General features: G+C 28.4%; 1 protein-coding gene across 1 annotated transcript in view; it reads left to right on the forward strand.

Moving 5' to 3' along the window:
• The first annotated feature begins 85 nt into the window (after positions 1-85).
• Positions 86-18,605, forward strand: part of LOC107452595 (sirtuin 7) — a 20,515-nt gene continuing 1,995 nt past the window's right edge. Inside the window, exons 1-8 of the mRNA XM_016069102.4 lie at positions 86-439; positions 1,770-1,907; positions 3,829-3,933; positions 6,438-6,508; positions 9,728-9,899; positions 12,961-13,197; positions 14,526-14,646; positions 15,691-15,757. Of these exons, the coding sequence (XP_015924588.1) occupies positions 350-439; positions 1,770-1,907; positions 3,829-3,933; positions 6,438-6,508; positions 9,728-9,899; positions 12,961-13,197; positions 14,526-14,646; positions 15,691-15,757 (1,001 nt within the window). The 5' untranslated portion in view covers positions 86-349. The remainder of the gene's footprint in view (positions 440-1,769; positions 1,908-3,828; positions 3,934-6,437; positions 6,509-9,727; positions 9,900-12,960; positions 13,198-14,525; positions 14,647-15,690; positions 15,758-18,605) is intronic.

Genomic DNA, 18,605 nt, shown 5'->3' on the forward strand with positions numbered 1-18,605 from the left:
GGCTGACTTTTTTTGCATTATGCTTGTACTTTTCGAAAAAAGAAATATTCGTTTCTTAAATTGAATCAGTCTTTAAAAATATTTTTTTCTGTAACGTTTTTTTTTTCAGAAGAAAAGAAAAAACTGATTTTTTCGGTTTAAATTGTTTAAACGATATACTGCGTCTCGAACAGAAAACAGTGAGATCTAATATCGAATCATTGCAAACTGAAAGAACGCGATCGAACAGTTCATCATTAGATATAATAAGAACTTGTTTCGCTTTCTGCTGCTCCTTTCACTTTTTTGTCTTTAAATTTGTAAATATAAACAAACAACTATAGCTTTTTAAACCTATTTTTTTAATATTATGTCGGAAAGATCGCGAAGACAAATTAAGAAGAGTCAAGATCTACTTCGCATTATTCATATTGAGAAAGAACGCTCACACTTGCGTTTGGTAAAAATTTCTATTAAAATTTAAATTTCTGAAATGATGATCTGTGATGTATTTTATTATGCCGTCTTATAGTTTAATATTCTTATTCTTCTAGAATTTCTAAATTATAAATACGGAAACTGAAATATAAATTTGTTTTGTTTAAAGAAAAAAACAAAATAAAATCATCGCACTATGTGTTCTTTGAAAGCAAACTGGACCATCTGCTATCACTTTCATCATTTTTTGCTAATCATTTGTTTGTGATTCTCATTTTATTCGACCTTTTTGTGTATTTATTATTCAGATCCGTTTATTGCATTGATTTGAAAGTAATACTATGCATTAATTTTCATGATGTTGCTGATCAGCACAAAGGTTTTTGTTAGTAGGCCCTGTGGATGAATTTTTTCAGGCTTTCTGCAACAAATATCTTTAGCATTAATATCTTTCTGCAAGATACTTTCAATAATAACAAAGAAGTATTTTGCGAATTTAAAGCAACAGAAACGCTCTGTTCACCAACAAAAAAAAAAATTCAAAGAATTTTTTTCATTGAATATGTAATATTTTTTTATTCTAATATTATGGACGATATTCTCACATTTTGTTTGGAAAAAAAATGCTCTAGTTATTTCCTTTATCGCATTTTGTAAATCATCATCACTTTAAAAAAAATTATTGAAAATCATGAAATCCGTAAGAGTAATTACTAAAAAACAGATCGACGACAAAATCACACGAATCTGACTCTTCAAAAACGGGTTGCTCAAATGCATGTTTTGTCGCATGATTTGATTGTTATAATAAATAATATTGTTTGAAAAATATCAGATTTTAAAAACTATGTGAAAATTAAAAGCAATAAATCCCAAAAAAAATCAATAGAATCATCGCCTTAAAAAGTAAATACTCAAATGCACAATTTGAATTTCCCATATCGTCTAAAATATATTGGTATAATTAAAAACCATATGAAAATCGGTATCAATAACTGCTAAAAATACAATCGGAACACTACATGGATTTACGATGCTATCAGCATAAATTGAACATGACAAAAAGCATTAATTTAATTGCACGATTCAAATTTTATGTGAAAATTTCTGCAGGAAAAAAAAAAATTTCTTCCCAAGAGAAAAATCTTTCTTCAAGAACTCTGTAATGTTCTGCGGCATGTCGCCGCGATTCTGTCACAGTTTAAGTAGGTATTAACCATATATTACCATTATGCCTTAGGAACCAGACAGTATGTTTATGTTTTATTCAAAATGTAAAACATTTTCAAAATGTTTTTCAAACAATTCAAAATGTTTTTCTAATTACTATCAGGATGTGTGTCTTATTGCAGGTTAGAAAAATTATGAAAAAGCCATTATCAAGTAGGACAAATGAAGAAATTAAACTTTTAGAAGAGGCTCCTGATCTAGTGCAAAGAATTCAAAATAATAAAGAAAAACATGTAAATTTGAAAGAAAGAATCAAAGAGGTAAATATTTTTAAAAAAAAGTCCGATAGACTGTACTGATTGGAAAACATATAAAGTTTACAATTTTAAAATATTCAAATTTCCAGTTTTATGAATATGATTTCTTTTAAAGGTTCATTTGATTTTATTTAAAGTTCATTTGTTTTCAGCTATTTTTTAAGGAGAAACTAAACCTGTTTTTCAACTGTGCCTATATTAATTTTAATTATTTTTCATTAAAGTAATATAAAAACGTGGTTTATTTTAAAAATTAATTTTTTTATGTTTAAGGTGTGCATTCATTCCCAGCATTTTACTCTTTTGTTGAAATTTTAACTACATTGAAAAAGAAATTCTTTAGGACAAGGTGATGACTTTTAGGGGTGTTATATACTTATACTTGTGTTATTTGAAGGTGATTGAGCTGAATTTTAACATCAAAGAAGTTTTTCAATATGTTCCGAACAATGATCTTAAGTAGATTCTTGCTATTGATAATTTTTCTTCCTCTTTCTTGTAATTTATATTATTTCCAACATTCATTTGTTGTTATCCAAGGACCCAAAGAATAGTGCTCACTTTTTTTTTCATTTGACTCATTTAAAAATTTTGCTTGCTATTAGCACCATGTTTAAACGATTTTATTGATAAGAAAAATATTTTAGAACCCTTTTATGTCTGTGGAATAGTGGATGTTGATTTTAAATTTAATGTTAAAGGAAATGAAAGCCCTATTATAAGGTTGAACATGAAAGTGAAATTCACGAAGCCAGAAAGAATTTGAAAAGTTTTGCAAAAATATCCTGAATTCATCAATCGGGCTCCTCTCAATATATTTTATAAACTACACCTAGGGAAAATGTAGAATATCTCATCTATTATAATCATTTTAAACTGAACCAAAAGTATAAACTATTTAATACATTTCCAAAATTAATGTTTTAACATTTTTTATGCTTTTTAGTAGATACCATTCTATTCCGAGCGAAGATATATACCAGAACGCAACAAATGCAGTTGTAATCACTGTCAGTAAAAAGAGGTCTGAAGAAGGCTAATGGAATATCATTAAAAATGCCTTTCAACATTTTTTTACTTTAATTTTTTTATTTTATTCATATTTGCAGAGCTCATTCTATGCAGAAAAAAGGGCAGGGTGCAAAAGTTTAAAGAAAGGGCATTATTATTCTAAAAAGGCAATAATTTCACATTCTATTAAAAACAAGAATTCTTTACACATTCTATTAAAAAACATTGTCAATTAGTAAAAGAATTTTTTTTTACTTAACTTAAAGTAACAAAGCAATCATTAATTACTTATTTTCATTAATAAATTAACATATATATCGAGTTAATGAGCTAATTAGCTTAGTAATTTATTTAAAATGCATGCATATATAAATAAAATAATAAATGTATGTTTTTAAGTGTCTGTAGTTATGATTAAATAATTAAAATGATTAATAATAATTATGATTTAATGATAGTGGAAGTAACTGCAAACTTTCAATGACAAGTGCAACAATGGGTTGTGATGGCTATTTTTCCTTTCCCATATAAATCTATGTATTGACAGCAATGACAAACTAAATAAAAAGAGTTAAAAATAACAGTTTAAGAAATCCGTTGTAGAGTTTGGAGAAAAAGTAAAGAAGGGTTGAGGAAAGAAATGGCAAAAAGGGTATGGAGTCTATTACATCAGGGCACTAATTTACTTCAGGGGTAACAGGGGGAATTCTTTTGACTAAAAGGGCAGCAGGGTGCTGCGCCCTGTTTACCCTGCCTAGAATGAGCTCTGATCATTTGTTATTAGTGAACTTATCAAATATTAAGTTATCCATTCTTAATTTGATGTTTAAACTGTTAAAATGAGTGATCATGTTCTATCTAAATATTTTAAATTTTTTCTCTATAAATTACTGTTCATCTTTTAAATTTTTAGGTTATTGATGATCCTGAAGTTCTATCTGCTAAATGTCTTCAACTGGCCCAAGCATTGAAGGAATCAGCTTATACTGTAGTGTACACTGGAGCTGGAATAAGTACAGTGAGTGTTGTACAAGTTTTCATCATATAATTGTTCTGGTTAATATCAGGGTTGGGTTTTTGCCGTCAAAAACTGGTTTTTGTCATGATGGTGATAAAAACCGCGTTTTTACCGGTAAAAACCATCAAAAACCTACTGTTTTCTTTAACTTATGGCATACAGCGGACAATATATTATTTTCACTTAATTGCCTTTATAAATGAATGTTGTAAATGATTGCTATTGATTTTGCAACTATATACATGTATTCTTATAGAAGGATATACATTCATACAGAAATATTGTAATATACTTATTGAAAATAGTGATACTTAACTTTTATCATTATAGCTTGATTTGCAAAGGATTCAAAATTTTGCACTTCTTAATTGTTAGAAATAAGCAAACAAACAAAAAAACTATTAATAAATTCAAGAACTAAAAAGAAGAATTTAAAATTTGGCATTTCTTAAATATTAGAAATAAGCTAAACAAAACTTTCAAAACTTGTAACTACTAACAAACTGTAAGTCAGGAATGACTTGACATTCTTCAGTTACGTAATATGCAAACAAAATGATGCTTGGAAATGTTGAAAATTTTGCAGAGTATCCTAATATTTTACTTCGAATAGTATGATTTGATATAATCATGTTGGGAAAGTGCAAAAATCTGTTCTTAAATATCTTTTAACAACTTTTTTTCTAATTTTATGCCCAAAAATGAATTAATTTTAAATCATAAGCAGTTAAACTCAAATTAAAATACAGTTTTATCAAAACTATGGGTTCTTGACAGTTTTTGACGTGACGGTAAAAACCATGGTATAAACCGGTAAAAACCTTCATGTGTCAAAAACTTGCCAACCCTGGTTAAAACGATAAGATTTTTTTATTAATTATAATTATTAATAGTATTGCTTAATGGACTGACCATAAAGCACAATTCCCAGTAAAACACTGTAGTCAGCATCACTGCCAGCCATCAGTTAGCGGGTGGTTGACCACATTGATCAGTCTGCAAAGAGACTGNACGGTAAAAACCATGGTATAAACCGGTAAAACCTTCATGTGTCAAAAACTTGCCAACCCTGGTTAATATGATAAGTTTTTTTTATTAATTATAATTATTAATAGTATTGCTTAATGGACTGACCATAAAGCACAATTCCCAGTAAAACACTGTAGTCAGCATCACTGCCAGCCATCAGTTAGCGGGTGGTTGACCACATTGATCAGTCTGCAAAGAGACTGAGGGAGCATAATACGATACTCATTAAGCTGTTCTGCCTTAAAGTGCTCAACTTTGCACACAGGAAATCGGGCTATCAAATGGGGAGAGCCAACAGAGGATCAAAATTGTGATGGCATGTCTTCAGATCATCCTCAGGAATGATCCCAAAACTTTACCAATTGCACATAGTGCAGCTCTTGTGTGACTTAAATAGAAAACTATTACTTCTACTATTAACCAGCTATTATTAATTATAACTTTTAAAAAGTATGATAACTAATTCACATAAATGAGTTATTGTTAGTACTTGGGTAATGCATGCTTGGTAATTATTAATAACCTTTAATTATTAATAGCAACTGACAATTAATTTTTACCAATATTGGCATAACTAGGACATTTTTATAGGATTTGCCTTGACTTCTCAATCAGTCTCATGTTTATAGATATATATCATAGATGGTCAATGAAATTTCTATTGTAACTAATTATGCCAATGATATTCTTAATGAAATTCTATGCATTGAAATTCTATGATTTAATGAAATTCTATGCATTAACAATGTCTAAATATTGGAATATGACTTATTTTCTTTGATTTTATAAGATTTCTTTCAAATAAAATCATAAACAATAGACTCTCAGTTAATCAAGATTAGATTATCTGGAATGACCACAAAAAAAAGAGAAGTTGTGTTTGCGGCCGTTTAAATGTCTGGGAAGACTGCATTCTTCATAAACCTTCCTTTTCTATAGTATTGGACTCGTTCAACCAACTTTGAGTATAGCCTACTGGCTTAGCTCTTGTTCCAAAATGCTAACAGGGCAGGATGAGGCAAGATATGATTCGACCATTGTTGCAGTATCGTTGTACTTATTAAAATTTTCCACATACTTTACATTCTGCTCATAGTTTTACCATGTTGAAATGCAAAAGGGTTGTTCTTAGTATAAATCAAATGCTAGATATAATTAAAAATTCTTAAAATAAATGAACAGTTTAATCATTAATGTGTAAATATTGAAAGACTATAAACTGTGCAAGATATTATAAAAAAAAAATAATGCATTTAATACCATTTTTTACTATAAATTGAATTAACCAGTATATTCACTGTATATTTCCTGACCATGGAGAACCTTTTTCTTACCTAAGTTGTCTCAATTTTATTATCTTACTGATATTTTATTTTTTTTGTATATTTTCATGAACTTCCTTTAAATAAATTGTTTAATCAATGAAGAAATTTTTATTTATTGTACTTGATTACAAATGATTCATTACATTTCAGTCAGCAGAGATTCCTGATTACAGAGGCCCTGATGGAGTGTGGACTTTATTGCAAAAAGGACAAGAAATAAAGTAATCTATTTGTTTTATTTAGATGTTGATGTGATATCGAATGTTAGTAAATGATTCATGTGTATCATATAATAATATATATCATCAAATAGGAATATGGTGTTATCCAAGGAAAAAAAATGTTTTAAAGAGTAATTTCACTTAGGAGTGAAGTATAGTATAAAGTAGTGGATTTAATAACAGAAATTGTGTTTAGAAATTACTGCTAACAATTTTATAACTAGTCGAGAAATACTACAAAGTAAATATACTCTAGAATCATTGCTTGAATATGTAACCACAAAAATATTGCTTCGCTTTTTTTGCTATTTTTTTTTCAATTATATGCTTTAATTAAACTAAGGTTTCTAACAATGAAAACAAAATTTACTGTTAAAAATATGTAGAATTTTATTTAGTTTTATTTTTTCACCATTTAACAGTATGTTCAAAATTTATATTACAATTGATACTTTCATTTATGGCATGGAAAGAGGTCCTTAAGAAAAGCTAAGTTCATTTTTACTCTCTCTAAACTTGCTGATATACACTACCGGTCAAAAGTTTAGACTCACTTGTATTTGTTTCAAAATTTTCAAAAATAGTTAAATGTTTCTGACTTAAATGTACAATTTATCAAACATAATCATAAACAAACATCACAAAACTCTGTTTTCTTTTAAAACTGTTCATTATTTTTTCATTTTGTATCCATTCTGTAGTTGATAACGAAATTGCATGTAAGTACCTATTCTAAAACAAGTGTAATTTATTTAAAAAATTTTATTAATTCTTAGTTTATAAACAATTTACTTTTCTCTCCTTTTATGGGGTTAATTATAAGTTATGTTCATGTACATGACAAATTTTAAATATTTATATAATTGCCTTAATTTGCCAGAATATATATATTAAAAACAAAAAGAATTTTTTTTTACAGAAATATGGGTCAAAAACGAGAAATAAGTGTGGAAACACGTGCAGTTATTATTGCACTTCATGCAGAAGGCTATTCAAGTAGACAAATTGCCTCTAAAACTAATGTTTCTCAGACCACTGTTGTCAGAACTTTGCAAAGGAAGAAAGAAACTGGCAAAAATAAGAGCCGCCAGCGATCAGGGAGACCTAGAATAACGTCCAACGTGAGGATAAGTTTATATGCATTCAAAGTAAGCGGCAGCGGACACGAACAGTGCCAGAAATCCGTGATGAATTGAATGCTACTCGGCAGAAAATTGTGTCAGTATCTACTGTACAACGTCGACTTCGTGACTATGGCTTAAAAGGTTGTGTAGCTGCTAGAAAACCTCTTTTGAGAAAACAAAATAAAGTAAAACGACTGCAATGGGCTAAAAAACATGTTACCTGGTCTTTGGAACAGTGGTCGAAGGTTTTGTTTACGGACGAATCAAAATTTGAATTGTTTGGAAGCAAACGAAGGCAGTATGTTTGTCGTTTAGTTGGTGAACGTATGACAAGTCAATGTTTATTACCAACTGTGAAGCATGGTGGAGGTTCAGTCATGATTTGGGGATGTTTTGTCGGTGATAAAGTTGGAGATCTTGTAAGAATAGAAGGTATTATGGATAAAAATATTATCGCGGAATATAGCAGCGTTACGCTTTCCCATGTGGGCAGAGAATTGTTGGTCAACGATTTGTTTTTCAGCAAGATAACGATCCAAAACATTCATCGAAATTGTGTAGAAACTACATTGCATCGAAAGAAAAGAAAAAAGTACTGAAATACATGGATTGGCNGGAGATCTTGTAAGAATAGAGGGTATTATGAATAAAAATATTATCGCGGAATATTGCAGCGTTACGCTTTTCCATGTGGACAGAGAATTGTTGGTCAAGGATTTGTTTTTCAGCAAGATAACGATCCAAAACATTCATCGAGATTGTGTAGAAACTACATTGCATCGAAAGAAAAGAAAAAAGTACTGAAATACATGGATTGGCCCCCTCAATCCCCTGATATTAATCCTATTGAGCTATTGTGGGATGAACTCGATAGAAATGTTACAAAAATGAGATGTACCAATCAAAACAAGCTTTGGGAATCTTTACTTAGTTGCTGGAACCAGATATCAGCTAGAACATTACAAAAACTAATAAAAAGAATGTCAAAAATATGTGCTGCTGTGATAAAGGCTAAAGGAGGATATTTCGAAGAATCCAAGATTGGACGAAATTCATAAGTTATGCATAAAATTATAGTTCTTACCATATAAGCGTACCTACATTTCTCAAAATAAAGTTAATTTAATGTAATTTTCAGTTTAAAAGAAGTCATTTTTAATTGTTATTTGTCTATTTTTAAAAATTCAAGAGTGAGTCTAAACTTTTGACCGATAGTGTATATACTTTCTGAAATTGGTCAAATAGTTCCGGAGTTCAACTTAAGTATCTTTTTCTTAAGTTTCTAAAGTATCTTTTTCTTTTATATAACTTTTTTTCTCTTGGAACTATTTGACCGATTATGTTCAAATTTTTTATTAGCCTGTACATTCTTTAAAATAATGATAAAAAATTTTTTCCTTACAATTCAAATTTTTTTGGAGTATTATGAAATAAAAAATAAAATACTAATAAATAATTATTAAAAATTCTTTTTTACTTGGAATTATATTTGTATAAATGAATTTTATAATTTTGTTTAAAAATGTTTCCGTTAGCTTAAAAAATTCTTGGAATGTGGCAAAATACGCAGAAAATAAAATAGACATTAAGGAGTCCAAATTTTATCAAAACTTTACCAATCAAAACTCAGATAAAATGCATAAACGGTGCATAATATAAGAAAATATTGAAATATAATTAAAACATCTAACATAAAAGGTAAATATTATTTTGTATAAAATTATTACACACTAATCATTAAAAAACTGAAATCATAGTTATTTTTGTTCAAGCTCAACACCAAGCACCCTTCTAAATTTCTATAAACAAAAACCCGATTTTTTAATTAAATTTTAAATTAAGAATAAATTTAATTTAGATCATAAAGAAACAATTGTTCTATGTTACTTTTGACAGAACAAGTCTTTCTTCATTGTTCAATACACAACTAAATTGTATATGCTTCAAACTTATTTATTAAATAACAAGTTATTTTCTTTACAGCTAAAAGAAAATTATAAATTTATTGATTTATTTTCATTTATAATTCCTTCAAATAAATTATTTCTGTTTTTATATTTTAAAAGAATGAAATTTTCTTTTTTTTTCTGTGCAGGCTGAAAGATCTGAGTCAATCTGAACCAACTTTCACCCATATGGCATTGAAACAACTCCACAAGGAAGGACTTTTATCACACATAGTTTCCCAGAATTGTGATGGCCTGCATCTCCGAAGTGGTCTACCCCGAAATGTTCTATCTGAATTACATGGAAATATGTTTATTGAGGTAAAGCTTCTTGTACACTTTCAACATTTCTGATTTTGATTTCTTTTGTAATGATGTAGAATTTTTTTTTACACAAAATCAAATATATGTTTTAAATGTTACAAAATTTATCATTATATGTGCAACTTAAAATAATCAGAACTAAAATGTTTATGACATAAAAAAATTTTAAAAGTACAACAAAAAAAAGACCCAAAAATGACCTTAAAATGAAAGATAATGTCCTTAAAAATTTTCAGAAACATATTATTTATTAGCCTATTACCTTCAATATTACAAGGCAATTATTAACATCAATATCACAAGGCAATTATATCACCGCCAAATCATGTAACAGACACTTTTTCATTTTAAGTGTTCACGTTAACAACACCATGCCCATAAAATTAGGCCTCAATATTACAAAGCAATTGTATCTCCGTCGTATCGTATAACAGAAACTTTTTTATTTTCTCCAATATTATTCAAGCACACTAGGAAAAATTAAATCGCTAACAACATAGTGAATTGCGTTTTTTTTTAAGTTCATTAATAATACCTTTAAGGAAAATTTAATAAAGCAATTAAAGTGATTTTCTTATCGGTTTTTTAAAAAAATAATTGCTTAATTTAAGCTTTTTTTCTTTTCTTTTTTTTTGGAAAGTACATACTTACTACTTTCGTAATTCAGTTTATTTTTACAGAATACTGCAAGAGTTGCTAGCATTCTAGTGTTAAATAATAACGTAAGCTTGCTGATTATATTTAAAACAAAAATTAAAAAATATTTTAGAATTCAGTCAGAAAGATGTGTTTTTGCAACTATTTGGTGTAATTAGAATTTAAAGGCTCAACTTTTCATATCAAGAATATTGAAATACTACAGATTATATAATTTAATTTTAAAGATTTGATCACAAGCTCAAAAAAAAACAATAAAATATTTATTTTAAAAGGCAACTATCTTATCAGAAAAATATAAAATTGTTAAATAAATGCAAAAAGAAAGGAAATATTGGTACAATTAGATAAAGCAGACTAATGCTAAAATAGTCTCAAAATTTTTATAAGCCTTGCAAAGCAAATTTCGCTACTCTACAAGATACACTACCCTACAGTAATGGAAGAGGAACTTTCAATTTTTTAAATTTCTCATGAAATAATTAGATGATTATTTTATAACTTTGCAGGTGTTTAGATCATGCAATTTCTCATATTTGTCAATCAATTTTAAAGATTTCAGAGCTTTAACAGGCTAGCAATAAATTATGAATGAAAACAGGTATTTTTAAACACCCTCTGCATCGTTTACTTTGCTTTTGCAGGAAACTTTACTTTTACTTTGCAATGATTGCAGAAAATTTCATCAACTTTAGTTTCATATTTATGGAGAAATTGACATTTTTCTTTAAAGATACTCAATCTGGACACTTTAAAGATATTCAACAAAATTAATTTAAAATTGTGCTAGATATGGGCTTTTAAAATACTTCTTTTATACTGCGCATATGCGAAAAAAATTTCACAGTATCTTGGTGAATTGTATTTTAATAACTAATGAAAAAGTCCAATTTGGAAATCTTGGAAATTTAAAAAGTTCCTAGCAATTTTCTAAGTAGTTTTGTACTTTTTTAAGAAAGGCTCTAAATGATTGATAAGGGATTTGTGATTTGTCGCAAATTTTATTTTATACCATTATAGACAAAACTTACTGAAAATAACACCAGCATTGTAGAGGATTAACCTCTGTAAAAGTTTTTTTTTAGTGTTATGTGGGTTTTTTTATTANGATGCATACCGATTTATTTTTTGCGTCCCAATTTTTCGATTTTATTAAAATGTTTCGATATCAAAGATTAAAAAGTCGGGAAATTTATAAACTTTCTTCAAAAATTTACGCGTCCCGCGGGACGCGTAGCGATCATTTTTTTGCGTCCGATTTCAATTTTTTGCGTATTTTACGCGCTATAGTGCGTAAATGTCTTCCATGATCATATTGTGGAGTATGGATGATTATTGCTAGGTATTATCATTTCTTATTAAATTTTTTTTCATGATACAAAATAAAAATTTTGTAAAATCCCGTTTTCTTTTAAAAAGTTTTATAAACTTTTTAAATTTTCAAGACATTCAAGTTGGACCTTTTTCACTTCATACTGAATACAATTTACTTCAAAATTGTGTGTGTGTGTATATATATATATATACACACACTCATATATATATACATATATTAATTTTACTCGCTATTAGTCAATATGAAAGCACCACTTTAAATACTCATATCTTGTGTAATTTTTTTTTTTTTTTTAATTTTAAAAGAATGATTTTGTTATCAGTTAAAATCTACTCCAGTAATTTTTAATAATTTTGTTGAATATTTTTAAAGTTATTGCAAAAGGAATTACTTTCTTATAAAAATGACCTTATCTCTATAAATATTTAAACTAACCTTATGAAATTCCGTACAATCATTGCAAGTAACAACCTAAGTAATTGATGCAAGTTATAAGCTTATTGTTATATTTTCTGCATCGGGTGTTCAAAAATACTTATTTTTGTTTGTAAATTTTTGCTGTTTCCTTAAAGTTCTAAAAGCTTTTTGTTGTTTTTATTNTTTTTGAGAAAGGGTGAGAAATTCTCACCCACTTTTTTTCTGTAATGAAAACACTGTAAGTTATAAGCTTATTGTTATATTTTCTGGCATAGGGTGTTCAAAAATACTTATTTTCTTTGTAAATTTTTGCTGGTTCCTTAAAGCTCTAAAAGCTTTTTGTTGTTTTTATTAGCAATATCGTTATATCAGGCCAGACATAAATGGCATTGTATCAATAAATGTGAAAGCAAGCATGCCACTGCAATGCAGTTTTCTGAATCTAGTATTGTCAGATAGTAATCAAGTCTCTTTTGGTGTGTGCCATGTCATATATTGAAAATGCGAACTCTGCACAAAATTACTTTAAACTATTGCATGGGAACATGACCCACATAAAACTTTGTGATCAACACTGCTATGTAATATCACCATATTTTTGTAATTACTAAATCAATTTATGTAACATTTATGTATAAAATGTTATAGGTATGCCCTAATTGCAAGCCACTCAAACAATATATCCGTCTATTTGACGTGACGGAGCGCACAGCCTTACATCGTCACAAAACCGGTCGATTCTGTAACAAATGTAAATCAGAGTTGGTTGATACGATTGTACATTTCGGAGAGAAGGGTAAACTTCAGTGGCCCATGAATTGGAAAGGTGCTGTCAAAGCAGTTGATAAAGCTGAAGTAATCCTGTGTCTTGGAAGTAGTCTAAAAGTAAGCTTTTGTCTTCTTCTCACGTATCTGTTTTATGGCCAGCATTGAAAAAATAATCCCTATAGGGTTTTGTGTCCTACTGATGTTCAATTCTGTTGCTGTGTAATTTGAACAAGGGAGCTCCTGCATGAACACTCTATTATATGATAATGATAATGTGATTGATATTTATTGTACAGGGTTGCTACTCCACAGGAAAAACCTGGAAAATACAGAAAATTTAAAAATCACCTAAAATAACTGAGAAAATACAGGGAATTATTTTTTTATTTTCGTCTTTTAAAAAGTGGTGAAAACTCAATGCACATTCTATGGGATATGTAAGGATGATATTTCTGCTATACAAAACAATTTCATTTACTATAGCATTATTTGTTTTAAGTAGGTTAAGATGTTCCTTATTTCTTTAATTTTTTTTACCAATTATAGCTAGTATAGTTGGCCTAATATTGTTTGGACAAGTGCACAGTGGATGTGCATTTCCTCTTAATATATTGTGTATAATACGTACAGGGAATTGTTTTTCTTTAGATTTGCATGGCAACCCTGTTGTAATGTCGATTTATATTGTATGACTGAATTCATTTTTATCTCTTATGTTGAACAAACAATCCAGATAGGATTTGTTCATACCAATCTTTAGCTCTTTGTACCAATGTACCTTACCAATTGCAGCCCTTTATTTTTTGTAAGATATATTATTTTTATCGCTGAGATTTAATAGCTGATCCACATCCAATTTGTGTTTGCCAATGTTTACACTTGTAGTCTTGTAATTATATACCTAATTCAGAAAACAAGAGAATGATGAATCAAAATTTGAGTTGTATATAATATTTATCTTATATTCATTATTTATTATTAAATATCTTCATCATCAGTGTTGAACAGTCAGTTCATATAGATATTGTGATTATCAATATTCAACTCCAAAAACTTTTATTTTTGAATCCAATCCAGGAGACTAGAAAACTCTTTCACCAAGCCTTGTGAGCAAACTCACTTTTGTTGGGGACTTTTTGAGGAAGTTAGAATGCATTTGTGTTTTATGGAGTGGTAAACCTCTTTGACCTCAGATGTTTGTTTATCAAATGTAAAAAAGTTCTAATCCATGATTAAAATTTACCCCTGTAAATTATATTATGATGTCTCTACTTTTTTAAAAAATTAATAATATTGAATCCTATTAATTAACAGAATTATTAATGCCCTAAATTGTAATTTTCTACAGTTTAGGTTTTTTATTTGGATAATAAAAAATAACTTTGCGGATGAAATCATGTTCTGATGCTGTTATATATTTAAATTTAATGACATTAACTTAACAGGTTTTAAGAAGATATCCTCAACTATGGAGAAATAATCAGTCACTGGATAAACGCCCTAAATTGTACATTGTCAATTTGCAGTGGACACCAAAAGATTCTCAGGCAGTGTTAAAAATAAATGGTATGTTTTACTAAAAACTTCACTTTAACATCTCTTCCTTAATATATCATATTATTGATAACTCATCAATACTTAGTGTTATTCTTTTTTAAGTTATGTCCTATTACTGCTTAGATTAATTTTAAAATTTCATGAGTCTTTTTTTCCCTTTTATTTATCATATAGTTGTTAATTTATCTATATTAAGTGTTTCTTTTTCATTTATGTTTTTTATTTGCTCACAATCATTTCAAAGAAATCATTTCAATATTTTATGTTGTGTTTTAAAACTGCTAACATTCATTTAAAAAATTAATTGTAAAATTTTTTTTCGTCATCTTATAGTTCGTCATCTTTTTTTTCGTCATCTTATTTCATTTATCTTATAGTTGATAATTCATTGATGCTCTATTTTAAATTCAGTTCTATTAATGTTCACATTCAATTAAAAAATTCATTTAGCATTTTTTAAATTTATTTTATAATTGTTAATTTATCAAGGCTTAGCGTTACTTCTTTAAGTTATGTATTGTAACTACTCACAAACATTTTTAAAAAAAATCTTTTTAAATTGTGTTCTGTGACTACTCACGTTCATTTAAATTAATATTTTACCCACTATTTATTTTATAATACTTAATTCATCAATACTTAGTATTCCTTTTTAGTTTATGTTATATTACAGCTCACATTCATTTTTTTTTTTCTTAATTTATCATGTTTCTTAATATATCAATGCTTAGTGTTCCTTTTTATAGTGTGTTCTGTAAGTTCAAGTGTATTATTTTTTCATTGTAATTTTTTGGCATTAATTTCATTTATGCTTTCTACCTTAAACTATTTTTTGCATTGTCAATTAGAAGAAAGTTAGTTTTTTTTAGTTATCTATCAATTAATTTACTACTTGTATTTAACAAATATTTCAATATCTATAATGTTGGAATTATTTCTGTTAACGTTAATAAATAGATTAATTTTTAATAAATTCAGTAGGATATAAAGAGAATTTTTTTTTTCAGATTTATTTGTTTGCTTTTTTTTATTATTTATAATCATTTTTCTTAGGTAAATGTGATGAAGTAATGCAGTTAGTACTGTCATCCTTAAACATAAATGCCCCCAAGTACAAAAAGTAAGTAACACATTTTTTATTAGATATTTAAAATAATAGAAAACTCTATGCCTAGCCTACAGATAGATCCTAACAGATAGGACCGTTTCAGTAACAAAGTTTAGTGCAAAAATGACACATCCAAACAAACCTGATGCGGTCACTGTCTGCAAAGAATAGGCAGTAATCAATAACGTTTCTATCTTTTATTGAAAGTTTTAACACTTTTATTTCATTTTTTGAAAAAAGGATGCAATGCTGATATGATTAATTTATCAGATTTTGTTTTCCATTTTTAGTTCATTTTTTATATTTAGAATCTTTAGCTATATTTATGTTCTGCCTTGTTTTGAATGCTTCAACCTTCAAATTAAAAGCAGTGTAGAATAATGAGTGCCTATTGCTCTCTGTATTAAAGCCAAAAGCAATTTTTGCCACTACTTTTTGGCAGTTAACAATCAAAGTATTGCTCAAAGTGTTTAAAGGAGCCTAATTTTAGAGTTTTATTCACTTTAATTTCATGATGTTGCTAATAATGAATTTATGGTAAATAGTTATGAAGAATATTAACAGAAACTTGTCTTCATTTTTTGAAGGGAAAAAAAGAAATTTTAGACCGCTATATTCAAGTTTTAAAACAGTAACTAATCTTTCTTTCCACCACTTAAAAGCATTATTTCATTAATATAACTCTAAATCTATGTTTTTATTATAGTTTTCCCAATATTTATTTTTTTTATCGATATTATGTGTTTAGTTTGATAAACATAATGTTGTATTCTTCTGAATACAGTCGACACAATCCCTGTGGCCCTAAAAAATATGAACATTATAAGGTCTGCAATAATGGGAATATTGAAAATTGTAGCAAATACTTGCTCATAAATACGGTGCTTATTTTTACAAAATCTACTATACTAATCTAATCAATCAAAATTTTTAAAGTCTGTTCTAAACATATGGTGTTATGCTGGTTGTAAGCAGCCATTTCTGCTAATTAACATACCCCCAGAGAACTGAAAAGTGTAACCAAAAATAAAATTAAGAAGAATGCATATACCAAATGTTTTATCTCCAAAATAAATCACCTATTACTACACTTCATGAAAAGAGTGAGGGTAGTTTTTGGACAAGAAAAATATGATTAAGAAATCAATTGATGCCTTCAAATAGAAATTTACAAAGGTTATGAAATCATACAAAGGACTCTAATTTCCTGGTGTAGATTCAATATACATTTCTAATTCTCAAGAATGAAAGAAATCGACATTTCAGTATCTTTTTGACCATAGAAAATTGCCTAAGATAAGAGATCATTCATAGAAAATTCAAGTGTGTTTTACCTGTATTGAGGGGTAACATCAAAAAAAATAGTGGTTTGAATCATTTCCTGGAGACTTTTGCTTTGCATTGTCAATGAAAAAATTTTGTTTAGAAAGTTCAAAACTGTTAAATGCTGTTTTTGGAATCATATTCTTGAAATTGAAGAAACATTTTAATCGCTATATTTGAATGAATGGTCCAATTTGAACATTCTAAAAGTATTGCTCTGACATTGGGTCACTTAGTTGCAATTTGTACTCTTTAGGGCGAACCGCATTGGAATTTCCAGTATCTAGTTACCTACAACTCTTTGTTTGCCTCTTTTATCGACACATGAGATTTTGTGAATTTTTCAGTTTAGTTGTTGCACGTTTCTTCTATGGCGTATTTAAACTAAAAATTAAGCTTTAGTTTTCACTTGGGAAGAAATAGGCCTACTAATAATTTAAATTTTCTGGCAAAAAATAAATGTGGTATTTAAACCAACACGTTCCCCGCGAAGATTGATACATGCATCAACCAAGCACATAACGCCAGAAATCTACTCTTAAATTTTGTTCTTCTCCTTGTGCTCCAATCCAGGGCTTGAATGACGTCCTCTCACAGCACCTTAAGATTCTTTTTTGTGCCAAGAAACTCCTAAAACTTGCTCCCAAATATATCTCCTCCATCAACTTGATGAACATGTAATCATTCTAAAATATGGTCCCAATCTTCAACATCTAGACTGGTTTTTGATTAAAGATGTATCAAATCCTGCGTTCAATCTCCTGTTGATCATCTCTTTATTTTTCTCCAACAACTGATGAAATTTGAGGGATGAACAGCGACCCACTAGTCCATGTCTTTATCCATTCTGATGCATTCCTCTCTTGGCACCTTTTTGACAACCTGCTGGGCCACTTCACTCCTCTCTAAAATATAGAGATGTTCAATATATCCACATCTCTACCAAAATCAAATAAAAAAACTTGTTTCTGACTCTCTTCATATGCATCAAGACTCACATTTTTGCCGACTGAATGTTTTTTATTATTCTAGAAGATCTATATATATATTTCTTTTACATGGCACCAAAAAAAAGCCATATTACAACTCCCCGAATGGCAACGTTAGAAAATCGACCAATGATTGCTGATAAAAATATCACATGGCAAATCTAGATGAGGTGGCTCAACATATAGCGCTTTTAAAAACGGAAAAAATAACCAGAGTGAGCATTATCAGGTTGTTCAATTCAGATTCATGCCCTAAAAACATGATAATATTTAATTTAAACTCAATTAGGAATTAATTAATTAATTGAAGTGAGAATGCTTTAAAAGGCCGCTGTTGAATTGATATTTTTCTAATGGGAGCTACCTAAACGTCTAAGTGTTTGTATTGAATGCATTGAATTTTTTTATATTTCGCGTTTATTTATGCATTGAATTTTCACGCTTTAAAATGCAGAATATTAGTGAAGCAATATTTGATAATTTATTTTGCTAATATGTTTCTTATTTAGCTAATGTTTTGATTTTTTCACCATGTACAATCTAAATAG

This window comes from Parasteatoda tepidariorum, chromosome 10, assembly GCF_043381705.1.
Source record: "Parasteatoda tepidariorum isolate YZ-2023 chromosome 10, CAS_Ptep_4.0, whole genome shotgun sequence".
Lineage (NCBI taxonomy): Eukaryota > Metazoa > Arthropoda > Arachnida > Araneae > Theridiidae > Parasteatoda > Parasteatoda tepidariorum.